This window comes from Neodothiora populina (genome assembly GCF_041146345.1).
Source record: "Neodothiora populina strain CPC 39397 chromosome Unknown canker_contig_8, whole genome shotgun sequence".
Taxonomy (NCBI): Eukaryota; Fungi; Ascomycota; class Dothideomycetes; order Dothideales; family Dothioraceae; genus Neodothiora; species Neodothiora populina.
In genome coordinates, this window is record NW_027191411.1 from 1,479,289 (window position 1) to 1,499,704 (window position 20,416).

The 20,416-nt window shown below is 52.1% G+C and overlaps 6 protein-coding genes across 6 annotated transcripts; 2 read left to right on the forward strand and 4 right to left on the reverse strand.

The window, feature by feature from the left end:
* Positions 1-1,934: 1,934 nt before the first annotated feature.
* Positions 1,935-7,476, reverse strand: AAFC00_006962 (uncharacterized protein; the record flags this gene model as incomplete). Its single annotated transcript, XM_069346996.1, has 3 exons — positions 1,935-6,914; positions 6,983-7,051; positions 7,105-7,476. 3 exons carry the CDS (start codon positions 7,474-7,476, stop codon positions 1,935-1,937), a joined length of 5,421 nt encoding a protein of 1,806 aa, XP_069199873.1.
* Positions 7,477-8,212: 736 nt separating this feature from the next.
* On the reverse strand, positions 8,213-9,917 carry AAFC00_006963 (uncharacterized protein; the record flags this gene model as incomplete). Its single annotated transcript, XM_069346997.1, has 3 exons — positions 8,213-9,466; positions 9,518-9,764; positions 9,823-9,917. 3 exons carry the CDS (start codon positions 9,915-9,917, stop codon positions 8,213-8,215), a joined length of 1,596 nt encoding a protein of 531 aa, XP_069199874.1.
* A 1,913-nt stretch (positions 9,918-11,830) lies between these two features.
* On the reverse strand, positions 11,831-12,238 carry AAFC00_006964 (uncharacterized protein; the record flags this gene model as incomplete). Its single annotated transcript, XM_069347000.1, has 3 exons — positions 11,831-12,014; positions 12,073-12,127; positions 12,184-12,238. 3 exons carry the CDS (start codon positions 12,236-12,238, stop codon positions 11,831-11,833), a joined length of 294 nt encoding a protein of 97 aa, XP_069199875.1.
* Positions 12,239-13,108: 870 nt separating this feature from the next.
* On the forward strand, positions 13,109-15,349 carry AAFC00_006965 (uncharacterized protein; the record flags this gene model as incomplete). The annotated part of the gene is made up of 1 exon (XM_069347001.1): positions 13,109-15,349. One exon carries the CDS (start codon positions 13,109-13,111, stop codon positions 15,347-15,349), a length of 2,241 nt encoding a protein of 746 aa, XP_069199876.1.
* Positions 15,350-15,716: 367 nt separating this feature from the next.
* AAFC00_006966 (mitochondrial 37S ribosomal protein uS5m) lies at positions 15,717-17,191 on the reverse strand (the record flags this gene model as incomplete). Its single annotated transcript, XM_069347002.1, has 2 exons — positions 15,717-15,937; positions 16,030-17,191. 2 exons carry the CDS (start codon positions 17,189-17,191, stop codon positions 15,717-15,719), a joined length of 1,383 nt encoding a protein of 460 aa, XP_069199877.1.
* A 652-nt stretch (positions 17,192-17,843) lies between these two features.
* AAFC00_006967 (uncharacterized protein) lies at positions 17,844-19,553 on the forward strand (the record flags this gene model as incomplete). The annotated part of the gene is made up of 1 exon (XM_069347003.1): positions 17,844-19,553. The coding sequence occupies one exon, from the start codon at positions 17,844-17,846 to the stop codon at positions 19,551-19,553; it is 1,710 nt and encodes a 569-aa protein (XP_069199878.1).
* Between the last annotated feature and the right edge of the window lie 863 nt (positions 19,554-20,416).

Consider the following 20,416-nt stretch of genomic DNA (forward strand, 5'->3'; position numbering starts at 1 on the left):
TTCATTGATTGGGCGTGTTGATATGTTCTTCGCAAGTACTGCTCCTTTCGCGAATGACGCGATCACTGTCACGCAGCCATTCTATGCAGCCAATGCGAGTTTTCGATCGCACGCGTCTCACATGAATGGTGTCTTCTTGCCATTCGTGTATCACCTGACATTGTGCTGACCTGTATGGCTGAGTCGAGTCGTGGTCCAGTTTTCACCATTCCCTTGTCCGCTGCTATATTCATGGAATGAAACGAGCGCGACCAATTGGAGATTATTCGCTATCTTCCCTCGATCATCTGCCACGTCATGCGCATCCCATTATTTACTATAATCTATCTTTATACGCTACATGAACGGGAAGAACCCCTTCCAGTTCTACCGAGTGCCGTTCTCGCAGATTGTCAATTCCAGAAGAACGCATCATCCATACTCCAAGATTGCCGTTCCATCCTTCTCGAATATGACGATCGCTGATTCTAGTTTCCCATGATGCTGAAATCCACGCTACACTACTACCGCATTGCCGTCGGTTGCAACCCCAGCACAGACAGTAAGATGCACCCACATGAAACATACAAGACAAGTAGCTTGCCGAGAGAGCTGCTGCCCTTTGGACCTTCAAGCCTCCCTTGTCTATACAACTGCCGGTATCAAAGACTATCCGGAAATATGATTGGGACAGCCACCTACTGTAGGTCGACATCGCGCCACCCATGCTGACATGCAAATCAATCAAATCAAGCATCTCAACACCTCAATCTTATCATGGCTGCAGATTACGCGCGCACGGCATCGCACGCGCATGTAAGGTAGGTAAGGCAGTAAACACGCATGTGTAATTCCGACATCTTTTCGCCGCGTCGCCCAAGTGGCAGGCAAAAAGGGGGTCCCCTCTATACACACCCACAAAGCCAATACCCGTAAGTCACTAATTAGACAGACTGCAAGCCTTACCCGCCGCGATGCATATTCGTAGGTATCCGTCCGTCTGTCGGCACTTTTTATTGCGGCGCTTTCCTGCCGGATGCACCAAGCGAATTAAATTGAGCCCTTCTTTGTCTGCACTTCATTAAAGACACGTGCTTGGGTCCTGCTGCATGTTGTTAGTAGCAGAGGGGCTCGCGCGAGCCGAGGTCGGGTGGTTCGTTTCACTGGAGTATTCGTTTTATACAGTACTACTGCTGTGTCTTCTACTTCACCTTCTCTTTACAGATATGCGGGATCAGTCAGATTGGTGCCGGGGTTTGTTAGTCGTTCGTGGCGTCCATAGTGCCGGCACGAGCATCTACTTTAGCTTTTGCTTATGGGTTGCGGCGAGTGTTAGCTTGATTGAATGAACTATCAAGTTGCCTATAGTGGTTACTAACTCCTCGTGTAATAGAGGCACAGTGTGTATCAACGTGAGCACTGTGCTTTGCAAACACTACCTCATAGTAATCATCAAACACAAGCTCATCTCTACGTACCGCTCTCCTCACCGGGTGAGCAAACGCTACTTTCCGGCAACACGGCGTTGACCAATGCTGCCGACGTCTACCGCACCTGGTCAAATACCACTGTACTGTCGACGTCCTCTCTGGTCAAGACGGATAGAAACATAGTGCAGGTACGCGCCGAACCTATATAACGACGATCTCAACGACTTTTCATTACTACATGTGACTACGTGACTTGCTTCGTGAAACGACATACTGGACTCCATAATAATCGAGATCAAACATCTTTCATCAAGGTAGGGGGAAGAAATAGATTTGAACACTTGAGATTGTATATCATCTGCTTCAAGTCGTCGATTGAGTAAACGTCGTGGTGTGGGAAGATGATTTGAAAGGTGCTGTATACTACATTACAATTCTATATTTGACTCTCTCAACACTTCCGTGATTTATTCTTGATGGCTTTATCGGCTTGAAAGCTCATGACTGTTTTGGCGTCTCTGTCCATCATTCCGAGCTCTTTGGCATCCCCTGGGTGCTAGCTCTCCTACTCGTCGGCCCCGGACCTCTAGGGCTGTCGAGAAAAGATATGCTTCTCAGCGTGATGGCTGGCGGCAGACCCAGCGACGGAATGAGCTCATCTGACACCGGAGCGTTTCGTGGGCTAGGACTAGGTGTTCCCGTCTCCTTGCTGAACGCCTGGTCATAAAACTCCTGCAGTCTCTGAGGATTGTGACACAGCTTTTCCAGGAGGTCTTTGATGTGCTCAGGGTCTGTGTTGGATTCTGCCGAGCCGTCGAGCCGTGTTTTCTTCCCGTTCCTTGCGGGTGTGTCTGAGACGGGGCGGATGTGAGGGGAAGTAAATGGCGACAGTGGTACTTGGCCTCGTCGCTGTTCGGAACGCTCGCTCCGCTCCGCTTTGTCGTACTTACCTACGTCTCTTGCCGCTGAGGAGCGATCTACACATAAGCGATTGGCGCAGAGCATGAAGTCTCCGTCATCGCTGATTTGTATGAGCAGTGCCCCCGACTTGTGAATGAATTGCGTGTATCTGTAGTCGGGCTTGCCCCATGAGAACGTGACTTCGACACCCTGGTCAAAACTACTGGCAGCTTCCAGGTCCAGCACAAAGTCATATTTTCGCAGGATGGCTCTTGAGTACGGGTGTGTCTCCTTTGACTCATCTTGCGTATGCTGCGAGGTTACGGAATCCGTGTCGTAAGTCGGCCGAGTCTTCGGAGGTGGAATACAAAGTTTGATGATGTACGGCCTTCGAAACGGATGCTGGCTGAGCAACTCATACCCTTCAGCGATAGGCACTTCCACCAACCTAAGACCATATCGCTCCACACAGCTAGCCCATGAACTGATAGCATCCTCAATCAGCTTTGGAGTGGCGTTCATCCAGTCCAGTCGGAGATGGTAACAGTTCTCTGGGTTGTGAATGCGATCATAATGCAGGTTAATGATCTCGGGGCGATAAGAGCGTTTGCGATGATCGACATCATATCTGAGCACCCTGCTGAGGACGAGTTTTGGTTTCTTGCCAAATGTCTTTGACGAGCTGTCCACGCTTAGCGTTTCCATGCTCGATCCTGTTCCGGACCTCTCCGCGGGGTGAGAACGAGACGTATCCCACGGCCTCAATCTAGGCGAGTCTGACGGTCGTAATTTGGGTGACGCCCATGGTCGCAAGCTTGGTGAATCCCTCGGTCTGAGCATTGGTGAGCCTTTGGGCCCTTCGAACATCGGTGTCGATGGTACAGAACGACCTGAGCCGAACCAACTTTGTCGCATATCTGACGCTGGCAAGGTGCTGTATTCTCCAGCGATCTGATAGAAGTAGTTGCCATCGCGGAAGTGATGCTTCTGCATGACATGCGTGAATAAGCCCCTCTCCATCAAAGCGTCACCAAGCTTGACAGCTTCTTCTCTGGTCTGAATGTCTTTGAAGTTGGAGAGCAGCCAGCTTGTCAAATGGTCTCCTCGAAAACATCTGTGATGATTTCTGAAATGCCATCTGCGATCAGCCAGGGGAACTCCTCTTGGAGGATCAGCTTGCAGATGCTGAGCAAGCTTCTGCATGTCGAAGTCACTGGTATGATATTGTTCGGGGTCGTTCAATGCTTGGTGTGCTGGCTCCCCTGCAAGGAGTGTGTCTGCCAAGCCAACGTGGTTCCGCACCATCTGCGAGGGATCTCTTGTGTGATACTCGATTGCAAGCGGATTCGGGTCCTTCTTCTTCTGCTGGAGGGACTGCTGGAAACGCCGTTCTTCCGGCGGAACGTATCGATTCTTCTGCCAAAGCTGCGTGAGCTTTTGTATACCCTCCAATCGAATCTCTTCATCGGAGTTCTCAGAAACGAAACCCAGTTGTCCACCGCGAATCGTCGGGTTTACGGGGATGAGTACGAATCGTGCCCGAGAGTAGCGAAGTACAGGCGAGAACTCCTCTTCGTACCCAGCAAGGTGTTGGTCGATCGCATTCCAGTAGTATGTAGGTCGAGGGTTCTTGAATATGATCGGCTGCAAGACATACCCGTGCGCAAGATACGTTCGAATATATGGCTTGTATGGCACAGAAGGGTCGACGGCCCCCACAGACTCAACAGCTGCCACGGGTTTGCGTATATACCGTCTGATCTCTATTTCTCCGTCATCAGTACAGAGGAGTTGATGCAAATGGTTCCCGATAGTCATCAATACAGTGGCGCCATCTTCCGTCATATAGTTCTTGTTGAAGACTTCGACAAGTGAAGCAGCGTCCGAGCCGACAAACTCATCTGCTGCTGAGCCGACGACAATCTGAAAGCCATGTGACAATCGACACGAAACGAGTTCTCTCATCAGAGCCTCTCGCGTGTGGGGAGCTTCTGACATCTCGTCGTCGTCAATGGGCATGATCTTATAGGTGTATTCGTGATAGTCGTTCTTGAGCTGTTCCGCACTGGGAAAGTACTCGTTCGTCAAGGGCAATGCAGCAGGACAGCATAAAGACTTCCATTTTATTGCTGATGTGGGGATTGCTCTCGGAAAGACATGCTGCCAGCGTCTGAACTGGCTAGCGATGTTCATGTTGTGTTTCTTTGGGTTGGATGGATTTAACATGGTAAGCCATGGTGACATAGCACTTAATGGAGACAATGTTCGGTGAAGATCAAAATTGTTACCGGTCGGGCCTGACCCAGAAGCAGCCCGTGGGCCACTCTGACGACCGATCATCGACGCATCTCTAAGCACTATGTCGTCAACCTTAGGCATTGAAGCATCACGAACTGTGATCATCTGTGACTCGTCATCTTTATCTCCGGTCTGGTCCTTGATAGTTATAGGTATGCTTCTGTAAGCTTGAGATGACGTCGTTATGCTGTCGCTTTCGCTGCCTTGGTCACTTCTCACTGTCTGTGCTAGACTAGCTTGAGATGGTTTGCGTGTGAGTGTGTTCAGGAGCTGCTGCGTCAAGCTGGAGAATCTGCTGGACGCCGGCTGGTGCTGAGCTGGTGCTGGTGAAGGTGGTGACAAGGGTGGAGCGGTCTCGGCAACAGGAGTGACCCCAGCACTCTCCGTACTGACGCTTGTACTTGCGACGCTCTTCGCAGTGCCCAACCCACGCGGACCCAGACTTATCTGGCGTGGCATGGGCGCTCGCTTCCTGACTGCGGGTGTGGCTTGATTTGAGATACGATCATGGGATTCCCGCACAGCTCGATCGCGCTTGTGAGGTGATGTGCCGGCTTTCCAGCCGCCGCCGCCACCGCCTCCATCACCACGAGGAGTGGTGTCAGAAGCGAAGGAACTTGATATCTCCTTTTGTCGTGTCTTGTTCGGAGACAGCCCCAGACTCGTCATGTTGTTCTGCGCAGCGTCGTGGTTCACATGTTCTAGGATAGTCTTCGTGGAAGTCTCTGGTTCATCAAACACATCTCGATCGTACTGGTTCATTGAATCTAGCAGATCCTTCGTATCATTTATGGCGGGGAGAGTGGCACCCTTTCGCCTAATGAGTTGCATGTGCGAATCGAGGTATGACTTTGAAGAACCGACGCTATCCGAGATCCGTGTCTCTTTCGGATGCGACCCAATCGTAGCGAGGCCTTTCGGTACCTCGTGCAATCTGTCAGGCAAGAGGGCGATTGCAATGTCGCTCATCTCGTTTTCCATCAATCCCATCATCTGAAGCTCATACATACGACAGCTAGTCGTGAAAGGGCGCTTGATCTTTCTATCGGAGCCTTTTCGCCCATCAGCCAGGCCGTGCTGCGCTCGCACTTGGGCCTCATCAGCGTGTCCTGTCCAGAACGACACATCGATCCAGTGAGGTAGTGCATAGCTCCATTCAACACCAGACTCTACTTGTGTGCCAAAAGCAGGTTCTGCTCCGTTTTTTGATGGAAATTGTCCACCTTGCCGAAACGTAGCACCTGCGGCAGAATTGCGTGGGAGCACAGATTGTCTTGGTGTGCTTCCAGCGTGGAATGACATGGGACCGTGATGGAAACCTGGTGGCGCATGAGGTACGCGAGGACTACGATACCTGAAGAGAGGAACTGAGTGCAAAGGCATACGCGCCAGGGAAACAAGATCAACTCCGATGCCACTGCCAACAAGAACGTCTGTCGTGAGCTTGAGCATATTATAGTCGACCTCAAATACACCAGTGCCCGCGGTTATGATCGCGAGCGAGATGCCTGTACGCACAAGGTCGCGGTCGATATAGTCTCTTGCAAACTGGGAAGAAGCTAGGTTGATGGCCTCCAATATATTGCCTCTTGCCGCCGTCGTCGGTTGACCTGCTATGACCGACTCCATCGTTGTTGTTGCTTTCACCCCGGCTATTGTTTCAGGCGGCCTGCCGTAGGTGTCATTGCCACCGACTATAGATACGTCGCGCAGGAATAGCAAGAATTCTCTCCTCAGCCTATAGAGGATATCGACCCATTTGCCGCTGTTCGCTTCAGTGGTGACCACACGGTAGTAGTCACGAAAATCCACGTCTTTGCCATGTATCCCATCCTCGTCATAGGTGTATTCCTCGTCATCGTGGTGGATCAAGGTTCCCTTGTCGTACTCCATTCTAGTGAAAAGTACAATACTCACCAGGTGGCGGACGCTCATTCTCTGCCATCTTTTGAAGAGGTCGGGTAGAAAACCGTTGATGACTTTGCTGAACATGATCTCGCCAGAGCCTTCGGCATCAAAATCCCACATTTCTCGGGACATTTGTATGTAGATAACGTACTTGGCCGACTCACTTCGAAAAATGGGCTTCGTATCCGAGGAGAAGTAAGCGGAGGAGATCCTTCTACCTGAGCTATAGATGTTCTTGATGGTAGCCTTGATAGATCCCATAAAGTGAATCCTCTGGCCTTTGAAAATTGACCTCTGGTTGAGCTCGGATACGGTCAAGCGCCACATATCTGCTCTCGAAAGATATTGGTCGCGAAAGACAATCTCCACATGAGAAGCCGTATGTAAGTCTTGTTCGACCTAGATGCGGGAAACTGTTAGTTTGTAGACATAGGTATACTCAGTCTTTACCGAGTGGCAATACTCACTGGAACGACGACCACCTGCATATTATTACGGAAACCAAAAACCGATGCGGCTGACGAATTCACGGATATCTGGTTCTGATCAGCCCATATCCACATTATAACATCATAAAATATATCATTACCTGCACGCCACGCGACTTCCGTTTCGAATCAGTGCTTGGTTGCAATGGCTGAGCCACAAAAACCATAGACTTTGAGGTATCCGCATGAGAGTCAAGTCCTGACGGCTTCCTTGTATCATACTGCCGTTTCCGGCTCGATGACTTCGCGATATCATTTTCCCTGGACGACGGATTTGCAGTACTCGATGATATGTTTTGAAAGTCTTGTACTGCGCTCGACGCCAGACGAGCTGCGAGCAGGTACAAAGAGCCTTGTTTCAGAGGAAGTTCTTCCGGGTCGTAAATCACTATGCCCTCGGGATGCTCGTCATCGTTGTGGACTGACAAAGTGCAATACAGTTGCGCTGGCTGGTCTTGCCCCTCATCTGGCATGATGGACAGATTGTGCCGTTACTGGCATCACTCAGCAACGTATAGGTAGCAATGATGGGATCATATATTCAAGTCAGACTCAACGTCCTGAATGATTGTCTAGGTAAAGTATACTGATATAAGCAGAAGCGTATTGTACCTGGTGCAGCGAATCTGCATGAGCACGCTGAGGTCCTTGCTCGCCTAAAGTGTGGTTCAGATTGTCCGGGGAAGCCATACGTCTTGGCATTTTGAGTTACGCAGGTGGGCCAGCGTCCCATCAATTCGCATCTAGAAGAACAGTGACTAAAGGTGAAGTGCCATCACTATGAACCTTGCTCTCGATGCCATTTGAGGCAGATATTAGTTCACGGATAAGACTTGTCTGAGGACTAGAGTAGACATCACGCCTATGTCGAGGCGTAATAGCATCTGCTTGCATTTACTGACTACATACATGACAGCAGCTATTCGCCGAGAAGTGCAAGCTATATTGTTTTCTTTCGAGATTGCATATTTGATTATCGTGCTCATGGAACGTATTTGATTAAGAACTTGCATCTACCTAAACAATTTGTTCGGTCTTGAAGGCTATGAAAAGGATCCGGTAAGATGCGTACGAAGAATAAGAGGGCAATTGCCCTGGGTATAATGCATGATTGAATGAACGTGCAATGCGTCAAGCGAAAAATGAAGGACCGGTCTTGGTCTGCAGGCTGGTATCCTGAAGGTCGTAATAGGATGCAAGCAGATCGTACTATTTGCTGCCGGAAAGCTCATGGTGGGTGGTACCTGTTGTCTCCTCTGTTGGTTCCCCTTCGATAGTCTGGCGCCAATGCTGCGGTAAGCAGACGCAGACAAGTGGGAAGGCCTTGACCTCTCCATACTCCTCTGGACTGTTGGTGCGACTACTACTCATGCCGCTATCACGTTGTGATTTGTCGTCCCCTCGCCAATCCTCGGCTTGGAGGCGCACTCTGACGCCAGTCGCCCAACCGTCATCCCAGATTCCCAACACTTTGAGCATGTCGCCACGCTCGAGCTCGAATTCATCTCTAGCGCGCGGTTGGTAAGCCCAAAGCGTAGAGACAAGATCGTGGGGGCGGATCTCGTCTTGCGAGTAGTAGTCTTTGAAGAAGTCGAGCTGCTCAGACTGTGTAGTTTCGGGGGACGATAGCGCATCGCCAGGAGATGAGTCGCCGCCTCCGCCCATTGCGAGCATCGAGTTACTAGACAGCGAGCCACTTCGTCCTCTCGGAGGAGGCTCAACTGCAAGGTATGAACGGGGTGACGCTTCGTCGGATGACGAATTTGCCTCGGACAATTGTCTACGGCTATAGTCCGTTGCACCTTCCAGAGCAGACATTCGCGTGACGCGGCCTCCAGGAAGAACGTTGAGTTGGTCATTCTGGCTCCAAGCCCCATCGTTCCGCGAAGCCATTTCTGGCGGGCCTGGTTGACGAGCTTGAGATGGCTGATTGAAGACGCTGTTTGCTGGGCTTCTCTCTTGGCGTTTACGGAAGAAAACGCATCCAACGATCAACATGGCAAGAAGAAGAGAGGCACCAAGTATCGAGCCAACGACGATGCCCGCTATTTGACCACCAGTAAGGCCTCGGTTACGATTGACGGGTCCTGGACCAGTCGATGTTGCCGACGAGGAAGACGAAGGTGGAGATGTAGACGACGTGAATAGAGGTACCAATGTCGATGTTGCGACGACAGGCAACACAACATTGTCGCAACGGGTCTCGGTGTTGGAGAAGACACAACAAGAGTCGGTGGCGTTCGGGGAGCTGGCAGCGCAGTAGGAGCATAGGGCTCCCATGTTCGAAGAGAAGCCGCAATTGTCCTGTTGATTTTCGAATCCATCGATACAGCTACCGCTCAGGGAGTCCGCAGGGAGAGCACAATTGGTGAAGTCCGCTCGTATCTGGCCAATGGCATTCTGGCCTGGGCGGCCGCAATAATTACTGGCGGAGATGCTTTCCTCACTTTCTGCATATTGAGCCTGTCAAACCATTAGCACCTACAGAATCGAGACAGAATCGTGAGAGCCTACGCAAGTATCTGCACACAACGGCCGCGTCGCGGAACCAGTCAGGCGGCACGGATCAATCGAGTTCTGCACAATAGCATTGCACAAGACGCTGGTCGTGTATCTTGCATAGTAATTGGTGGTATTCGAACCATCGTATGCGGAACAGCCGATGAGATTCCGATACCGGACTTGGGAATAGTCATTGGCTATGTATGTCTGTATTTGCTCGTCGAAAGACGCCGTATCTGTCACATTTGAGAGGAAGGGGCTGCACATGAGATTATCAGCTTCAAGGCCTTTGCGATATGGATTCTGGAAAGACGCACAATAGACCGGTCAACGTGCTGTCTGTGGAGATTGACGAAGCGTTGAACGCAGGACACTGAGAAGAGCCTGCTAACGATACGCAATTCTGGGCCATAGCAGTTGGTATAGCGGTCATAGCGAGTAAGGTTGTCCAACGGCGACGATTGCTACCCGTCCGGGTGGTCCTTTTGTTTGATGGACGAGACACCCTTGAGCTTGGCCAATGCCGCATTTGTCGGTCTCCATGCTCTTGACTACAAGGGTTGCGTAGATGTGTGATGTGTTCGCGCATTAATTGACCACAGAGCTCTGTGTCATTTCTAAGCGTATCCATGTGTGATGGAGCCAACACCACATCAAGCGATCTAGTGGACTCGGCGATAGTGGATTGAGTCCTTGGATATGTCTTCGTTTAATATACAAAATCGAATTATCGGGTCGTCCGGGTGTAGTTTATGCGATGTTGTGCGCCGTCCAATTTTCGAGGGAGCAGGCAGATTATGCGGTTATTATTAGGTCAAGATAAAAGCATCAAAACGAAAAGAAGATCAGAAACAGGCAAGCAAGGCAAAGGAGCGTAAAGCAAGTGAGCCTTTCAATTGCCAGACACCAACGAAATGGCGCACAGAATATGATTAAAAACAGTAGGCGCAAGGCACCGTCAAAAACTCAGACAACAATCGCGGTGAAGGATGAAGGCACGACCGGATGGATTCCAATAGTACAGTACCTGACCTCAGACAGCCCATGCCATGCCATTCCATTGCTGGCTCATCTTTCTGGTACCAAGTCGAAAGGTAAATTTAGGGGTACTCTAAGCGAAGCCCGAACCCCGGCAGCAATCAAGAAGGATCAGTTATCAACTACAGTAGATCGACCTCTTTCGACTCTCTACCAGATATATGCATACATTGATTGGTCGCAGTCTGACTTGTCTGCAAGATCCTGCACAGCTTCATCTACAGACTGATACATGAAACAGAGCAGCTAAGACAACTGCTCCACGTCCCGACGCTCCCTGCACACTCAGTCTGGTCCACGTCGATTTTGGTGCAAGTCATTGTTGTGTCAATTGTCACTGCACGAAGATCCAAGGCGCTAAGGGGAAATTGGACGGCCACACAGACCCCGAGGTTCCCTTTTGACTTCAAGCAGCTATACCATATTAGTGAAAGTGATGGATGTTGCACACACAAGTTTATCATATCTTCGAAAAGGTAGATAAGAGTGCAATCGATTCGCTATCGAGACTTGCGATGATCGCGAACATGTACGCAATGTACAGGTATAGCAGAACGAGTCACTCGGGTGCAGATGCTCTTTTGTTGTAATTACTCGTTCCACACGCCTGCAAACCGACCACAGCTTGAGGGCTGTCGGCCGCTTGCTCTTCTCTCACTGTAAGCCTGCCCTGACTCCACGCAGCGCCGGACTCCCACATACGAACGCCGCTCTGGGTCTGGACAAGACATACTTTACCTCAGCTGGGAAAGCTCAACGTTGGGTTTCCCCTCATGGACCACAGGTGCTCGTACGGAATCATCAGAATCATCGCACTGCTTGCTGTAAGGTACAGCGCCCCTTGCAATTTAGCTTTGGCCAGAAGATCGGCTTCGGACGATCATCCCGACACGGAGCGCTGATCACTCGGTGCTCCAGCCTGCCAGCTAGAACGAGTCGTAGTACCGGGGTTTGCACCACTTACAGTCGGACACTTGCTCACTTCGAATGGTCGAACACAACACTACTATAGGACATAACAAATCGTGCGCGACGCGGATCTGCAATATACCTCATCAGTGGCTTGAGGCAAGGCTGCCATCACTGCCTCACCGGAGGCTCTGCGTGTGAATCACTTGAGCCTCGGTGATCTTCCTGCAATCAAAATGAATGTACTGATGGCAGAACAGGCAATATATCGGTCCTTTCAGAAGACACTTGGTCATAGGTTTCATTCCGAGACAAGCTTGTCCGATGAGTGTGACTTCTACATAACCATTGCGCATGCGCTTTTCATGTGAACACTTTTCACCTGGTTGCTTCGGTAGCGGTATTGGTAGCGGAAGCTCCGACTGCACCCTTCTGAGCTGAAGCTGCTTCGGCGGCCAATTGGTCTTCGGTCTTCTTGTTGCCATGCGAGATGAGACGGTTGAGGAAGCTGCCCGGTCTGCCCTGGGGATACTTCTCGTCCTCCTCGGCCTCCTCTATCTGTCTGTGGATGGATGTCTTAGCAATTGAGTCTTTGGAGAGCGGGTAGCGGGAAGACTTACTTGTGGAGGTGTCCAGTGGTCTCTTCGTCGATGTCTTCATGTTCGTCGATGTTTGCTTTAACGAAGTTAGCAAATTGCTATCAATCAGGGACGCGGTGTTGGTAGACTGACCTGCCTCATCACGGTGACTAAGCTTTCTGCGGAGCTTTTCACGAACGTTCTGCATGATGAATACGGTGTCGAAGTATTAACAGGTGGGGGTGATTCTGGTGCTTCGTTGCTGATCAATGAGCTGGTCTGTGAAGAAAGTCAGTCCATGCTCGACTGGCTCGAGTCGTTGCTGCAGAGGAAGACGATGATGATGACGACAACAGAGCCGGAGTCTTGTACAAGATGTTCATCACTGGACAAGGCTCACATGTTCGGTTTGTATAATGAGGCTGATAGGATGCTGTAAGGTCAAAGGAAAGAAGAACTGCAATTTGCAAGGCAACGTAGAGGACAGAAGCACTACCGCTCTGGACGTGGACCAGCGATGCCCCTCATCGCAGTCTAGTGGCAAGCCATACATACCCCACATTTGGCAGCGAGTGACGCAAATGCAAATGGGGAACAGCCTCTAGAAGCTTCACAGCTTCTGCACTTTGTTTTTGCGGCTCAGAGTCAAGGCACCTTACTCGATACGCGAGGCTTGCAATAATAGCCTACATTATTGTGACATCAGACTGTAGCTATCTGTTCCTGTGAAGATTGCACGCAGTCTGCATGCTCCATGTTGCGCGATATAGGATTGTGATTCTCTGAGACCCGTCAGTGTCCGTACTTGGTAGGTGTCACGATCCACCTTTCCACGTTGTCTGTCTTGGGACGGGAAAGCTGAGACCAGATTTCACTTGACGCGTCTTCCCAGCCCGTCCACCTTCGCGTATCAGTATTCCCGCATCCACAAAACAGCTTCATCGAAACAGTGCTCAGTCATGCCAGCGTCATTTCCACCCCATCGTAATGTGATGCTTCACTGAATCGAGTATCCGATGACGGCCAAAAAATAGACATCTTATCGGTATGTGATTAGCGCAGAGTAGCAAGAAACATTATGCTGCACGAAGTTCTCCTCGCCCTGTCGGGACATCCATCGCCGTTATTTCCGGCTGGTATCGAGGATAAATACTCCATAGACTCGGACACCCTGTTGTTGTCCCCTTCTGAGACTGCGCAATTGGAACGTGTTGGCAAACTCGCCTTCTTGCACAGTCAGATACGCGCAAAGGCAGAGCATATCACGGCCGAGCATCCTTCGTTGATATGCAAGGTTGTGGCCTCGTCTCTGCTGCACACCCATCTCGCACGTTTCCAAAAGAACATACTCGACGTCGAGGAGAAGATCCTCACCAAAGATACGCATATCGTAGGCGCTTACAACATCGTACCGCTTTCTGCGGTAGCGGGCGAGTTTGATCAATGGCGCCGTCGGATGGAATGGTACTGGAATCTAGTATGCTATATCCAGGGACCAAAGAGGGATGCTCCAGGCATGGGAGCGACTGGGGCGCTCTTGATCGACCACCTGCGAAATGAATCCCAGACTGGTTTTCCGGATATTGAAAGTGTGTCCGTTGAGCTATCGCGAATTGCCGAGAAGGTGTGGTTGAAACAACTTACGGTATGGCTGCTCTATGGTGAAATACCCAGCCACGGCGCAGGTGACTTCTTCGTCACTGTGCTTGAACACAAAGACGTCGAGGGCCCAGATGCATATAGCGCGAAACACGAGTTGCTGCCTAAATTCGTTTCTCACGTCACAACCGGCTCTTTGCTGTTCATTGGAAACTCGATACATCAGGTGAAACAGCAGCGCAAGGGGTATGGCCAGCTCTCCGCCGCCGAAAAGGCGGCAGACATACGTCTAGTGGCAGAACATCTCCAAGTGTTGTCGTCATTGACTCTTCCTCTGGTATCCAGCGCATTTTCCACTGCCGTCACACAAATCCGCTCTTCATTATCACGGAAGGTGCTGCAGAAGCTCCTGCCCATCAGGGACATCGAAGTCTCCCTAAGATCACTCAGAGAATTCTTCTTGCTGGGCAGGGGAGAGTTCGCAATGGCACTCATCTGGGAAGCACATGCGCAAGTCAATGCGCGCCAGGGAGATCTCGGCCGATTTCTCCAAGACAACCCCACAAAGCATCTCCAGGGGGTTCTGATCAAAGACGGAGAAGTCAAGGAGACTCTGGAGCGCACATGGAAGATATTGAATCTGGCGCAAAGCGAAGATGTAGACGATTATGTCCTAGAATTCGCGCGTGCGAATATCCGCCTCGAGACCGTCAAGAGCGGGTCGGACATTAGACCGCCGCAGCATCTCATGGACGAGGTGATGAGCCTGGCTCAGCCCGCAGACGTCGCCTTTGACGACTTGCTGTTCCCAGTGCGAACCTCACTTTCGATGACGATAGGGCCGCCGCTGGATCTTTTCCTGTCTCGTGCGGATGTGACGCGGTACGCGAGCATCAACGCCTACCTTGTGGCATTGAGGAGATGCCACACTCGACTTTCGGATCTGTGGAGACTATCACCAACGAGACGCGAGGAAGCAAAGGCGAGTCGAAGCGCTCGACAGCGATTGCAACGTCGCGTGGCGGCCATGCGCAAAGTGTGGGCGACGTGCAGCGCCGCGGTCTTTCTTCTCTCTGAGACCACTGCCTATCTCGAGGGCGAAGTAATCAAAAGCTCGTGGGACGAATTCTTCCGCTGGGCAATCAAGGGGGGCACTACTACATCAGCAGAGAGCACAGCCCCGGCAGGCCACGACCCTGAAAGTCTCTCTTCTGCCCACCGACTCTATCTTTCATCTCTTACCTACAGCCTCCTCCTCACCGACCTGAAATACACACGACATCTCCGGGGGTTGTTTGCCAATATCGACCACCTCATCGCTCACTTCCATCACCTACAGCATCTCCAGAGAGCTTTGGACATGGACGCCGAGAGCGGGATAACATCCAAGTACGCCATCGAAGAAGAACAGAGCGTGACGCTGGAGCTAGATCGGGCTCGCAAGAGAGTCGATGGCGGGATGAAGGATGTGGTAGAGAGGTTGAGGCAGTTGGACGACGACGAAAGGTTGGGCGAAGGTCTGTTCAGGGGCCTCAAGGTGGAGGATTACGCGGGCGGAGACGGCGGTAGTGGTGGCGGTGGCAAGGGGAATGAAGGAGATGAAGAACAAGGTCTTGAGGGGACGTCTGCTGCTGCGGCGTTTGAGCCGTGGAGGGGTGGCGGGGTCGAGAGGTTGTTGATGAAACTTGACTTCGGAAGAGTCACTTCGGATGAGGTGTGAGTTTTGGCATTTTGCATGTGTTTCTCACGAAAACGGTAAGGAAAGAGGCAAGGAGTCGAAAAGTGTGTATACGTCGAGATTTTCTTGAGGTGTAGAGATGAAGACGGAGGTAAAAGAGGAAGTAGTTGCAATTTTAGGAAGGCACCTCGTTTGCCCCTCATATTTGGCCCTTTGAGGTCTACGACTACACATACACGGCCAACAAGGTATACAATATCCGACAATAGAGGACGAGAGAGAGGAATCAAAACACTTTGACGACACAAATATCTATACACAGTCCTCGTCCCCCCTTTTCCTCTTCTTCCTCCATTCTCCATCAATTCTCTCGATTCATTCTTTCTTTCATTTCAATATACACTTTTTTCTAATGAACCTGACCCTCATAATAGACCTTCCTGACGTCAACCAGCTTCCTGCCCCTAGCCCTGGCGACGTCCTCGGGCAGTCTCTGCTTCATCAGCGCCTCGTAGGTCGCCTTGACGATGTTCATGGGGTTGCGGGAGCGCGGGCAGCGCGCGGACAGGTCGGAGATGCCGGCGGCTCGGGCCATCTCGTAGATCAGGTGTTGGCAGCGGTTTCCGAAGCCTGTGGGAGTGATTAGTAATGAAGAAGACCTAGGTACACTGGTATGGACGGGATGAAGGAACAGGGAAATGGAAGAGAGAAGAAAAACTCACCGGGTGGTCTGGAGCTCAATTGCACTACGGCGGCGCCGACTTTGGCTTCGACTTCGCCGTAGATGGTCCTGTCCTCGTAGCGCGGAATGGGCTTCATATTCCTGATGGCGGAATACATGGCCTGTCGTCGTCCGTCCTCGTCTTCGGCGGCCTTGCCCTCTCCGATGCCCAGCAGGCCGTCGTTGTTGCCCGCGATGGTCAGATAGTAGAGAGATTGGATCTTGCCCATGCGGGTCTGGTTCACGACGCGGTGGGAGACGAGGTTCTTGATCCTGATCTTGCGGATCTCGTCGCGCGTCATGCCTGTTTGTCGCATCAGACGCTGCATGTGCGGGTCTTCGTCCTCGGACTCGAAGCGCACGCCCTTCTCCGTGATCTTGGGGATGGCGGGCGCCAGCGAGTCGCTCTGGCTGTTGAGCGTGCCCTTGGGCGAGAAGAAGAAGTTGTTGGCGTCGGCGAGGAAGCGGTCCCATTCTGCAAGGGCGTCGGGCCCCTCGAAGGTCTCGGCGTAGCTTTCCAGTCTCTTCCTTCGCTCTTCGGGCGTCAGGCCGTCGCCCGGGTGGATGCCCGCCTCGGTCGACCTCCGGCGCAGCTCGGCCATGAGGTCTTCCTGTGACTGCGAGTTCTCCTTGACCTGGTCGGCCTCCTGTTTCCTGGCAATCTGTTCCGTCCAGGCGGCGAAGCGGTCGAGGATCTCGTGTTCGCTGCGCATTCGGATGTCCGGGTCAATGTCTTGGTCCGGGGCGCGCATGGGCTTGTCGATGACGGGCTTGATCTTGGACATGTCGTCCAGGTAGGTCAGCGCGAAGGGGTCGGTGCGGTACTTGCCCTGCACGACAATGTCCTTGGGATCAATGGACTGCTCGGCGGCCTCGATGGCGCGCAGCTGGGCGGGGGTGTACCTGAGGGCCAGCAATTGCCTCTCGCGGGCCGAGTATGGCTTGAAGGCGCTGGCCGCAGAGTCGATTTTGGCATCGACGAGTCCCATGTCCACAGCTCTCACATTGGGATAGGCGGGCTTGCGGTTGGCGGCTTGCGAAGAGGTCGAGGTGGTGAAGTTGCGGCTACTGGACGACGCCTTGGGGGCCTTTGACTTGGACATTGACGGCAACGCCTTGGAGACATTGCAGAACAGGCATCTCGAAGACTTGGAGGCGCTCATCGTGGCTCTCTCTTTCTCTTTTATTCCGCCTCTTTGATGTCTCGTGCTGTGTCGAACCCAGAAAGACTCTAGACACCGAGCGCCGGACCGGGCAGGGCGAAGATGCACCGGTGCGAAATGCAGAGAATGAGGGAATGGAGCGCCTGACCTTTCGGGTAAGACAGCTGGGGACGGGTCGAGGCAGGCAGGGCGGCCACTGGTGATCAATTGTTTGTGGTTTACAGCAGAAGATGGCCTCTCGATGGTGGAAGACAGCGCCAAGACTTGGAATATTCGATATATGCATCAAAGGCTGCATAAACCATGGATTGGATGCACAGAGCATGCACAAAACAGCAGAATTGCGGAGTTTGAGGCTGTCACCTCCGACATTTTATCTGGAAAATGGAAGCGACGAATCTTTATTCCCCAAAAGGGAAGCGACGAATCACTACAAAGCTCGCAGTTGCTGACCCAGAAAATATTCTTAGCTGCTGTATAATTATATCCATGATATTATTACCATCATCATCAATCACACCTCTGGCATTTCCGGCATTCAATGCTGATAAACAGGTCTCTCATCCGCATCTTATCCATCACAACCCCGCGCCCCTCGCTGCGATCACTCTCACTCCCACTTTCCTCGCCCTTCCTCTCGTCTCACATCATCATGGCGGGTGGTGCCAACGGAGCTGCCAATCCTGGCCAATTCAACAAGAAGCGGCCATTCAACGAAGGCCGTCGTCATTTCAAGAAGAACAAGAAGCAGAAGAAGGAAACAACTGTCGCCGAGGGCTCAAATGAAGAAGTGCTGATTGCCGATGTCCGCGCATTGCTGGAGAAACACTCGATCAACCAAGAGCAACAAAATGGTGACAAGGTCGAGGAAGAGACGCAAGCGACAGAGCAAGAGCAAGAGGCAGAGAATAACATCAACACCCTCCCCGAGCTCTTCACCGAGATCGAAGTCACCATCCAGGAACTCTCTTCCACCGGCGACGGTCTCGCTCTGATCCCCGACTCGACTCAGGTCGCCGTCGTGCCCTTCACTGCTCCTGGCGACACGGTCAAGATCAAGCTGGTCAAGCATCTGCAAGACTCAAACTACACCCTGACCGACTTGCTCGTCGTCGTCAAGCCTTCGGAGCACAGAGACGAGTCTCTTGTGAAGTGCCAATACTTCTCGCGATGCTCAGGCTGCCAGTTCCAGATGCTGCCTTACCAGTACCAGCTGCAGCACAAGAGAAGGATTGTAGAGAAGGCCTACAAGAACTTCTGCAGCCTCCCCGCCGATGCCATTCCCGCAGTGGGCGACACCATGGGCTCTCCTCTGCAGTACTCGTACCGCACCAAGTTGACTCCGCACTTCGACGGTCCTCCTGGCGGCAGACGGGACAGACGTCACGGTGTGAGGGCCGTCTTCACCGAGACCCCACCCATTGGCTTCATGCTGAAGGGCACCCGCAAGACCATGGATATCGAGGACTGCCCCATTGGCACCGACGCCGTGAGGATGGGCATGCGCAAGGAGCGCCAACGCGTCAACGATCAGCTGGACACGTATCAGCGAGGAGCCACTCTGCTTCTCCGAGAGAGCACAGAGCGCAAGAGCAAGGACAGCGTCACACAGAACGGCGAGACCAAGAGCGAACCTGAAGCCAACCTCGAAGTCTCATACGTGGACGAGGACCGTGGCTCGCACATTCACCGCAAGACGTGCGTCACCGACCAAAACGCCGTCTCCACCGAATACGTCGATGAATTCCGCTTCGACAATCCTGCCGGCTCTTTCTTTCAGAACAACAACTCCATCCTGCCCTCGTTCACCCAGTACATTCGCGACAACATCATCCCTGCCGACCAACCAGCCGATGCTCCTAAGATCACCAACCTCATTGATGCTTACTGCGGCAGCGGTCTCTTCACCGTCGCCTTGTCGCCTATCTTCAAGAACTCCATCGGCATAGATGTCTCTGCTTCCTCAATCAAGTTCGCTTCCACCAATGCCGCCTTGAACAACATTCCGCCCGAGAGTGCTCGTTTCCTTGCCGGCGATGCAAACAACATCTTTGCCGAGATCAAGTTCCCCGCGAATGAGACTGCCGTCGTCATCGACCCCAGCCGCAAGGGCTGCGACGAGAACTTCCTCTCTCAACTGCTCGACTACAGCCCGGAGAGAGTGTGCTATGTCAGCTGCAATGTCCACACTCAGGCCCGAGACGTCGCTGTCCTGGTCGGTGGCCTCAAGACTGCCGATGGTACTGTCAAGAAGGCGGGCATTTATGACATTGAGAGCATAAGAGGATGCGACTTCTTTCCCCAGACCGGTCATGTCGAGGGCGTTGCTTTCTTGAAAAAGAAGAAGCAGCCCACCAACTAGTTCGACAGCCTCGTATCAGTCCGACCATATGGAAAAGACATAACATTTATATTCAACCTGATACCCAAGCAAATCTCAAACTTATTCACCTACACATTTCGTCTTGTAAAACCAACCAAATCTGCTCCAACCCCTGCCTTAGGTCTGAACATAAGCCTGCAGTCGATTGCCACTGCCTCCGATGAGAGCAGTGAACATGGCACGCCCGCCACTATAATCTGCATGAATCACTGCTCTGTACCCATTCACCGCAACATCCAGCCCTCCAGGTGCCGTCAAACCCATGGTTCCCGTCACAAACATGGGTCCGTACTTTGTGTATGGCCCCTTGATGTTTGTTGCTGTGGCATACGAGACATCGTACAGCGGTATGGCGAAACAATTGGAGCTGAAGAACAAGACATACGTTCCGTCGGGCATTTTGGTGAGACTTGGTGCTTCAACCACAGGACCATCTGCCGGGTCGTTGACGATCAGAGGCGAGCTGGGGTTGCCGATCTTGGTGAATCCGTCTTTGGTGTTGACTTGCTGAATGAGAATCGGCGTTTTGACAATGGGAGCCTTGCCGTTGTTGCATATTCCACCGTGCCCAATTGCGTTGCCATCCACCTTGTACACCACCCATCGAGTCTTGTCCTTGGGATCCTCGTACCCAGCTGGGTCGATGGCACCGCCCTGCGCTGTAGGGCATACCCAAGCATTGTTCATATCAGTCGGCACAAAGGGTCCATACATGCTGCCCGACGTCGCAACACCCAAGCAATGGAGATTAGACTGCGACTTGAGCGCCGCAGTGTAATACATGACAAAGGCACCACTGGGGAGCTGCACCACATCTGGCGCCCACACCCGGGGATTAGCTG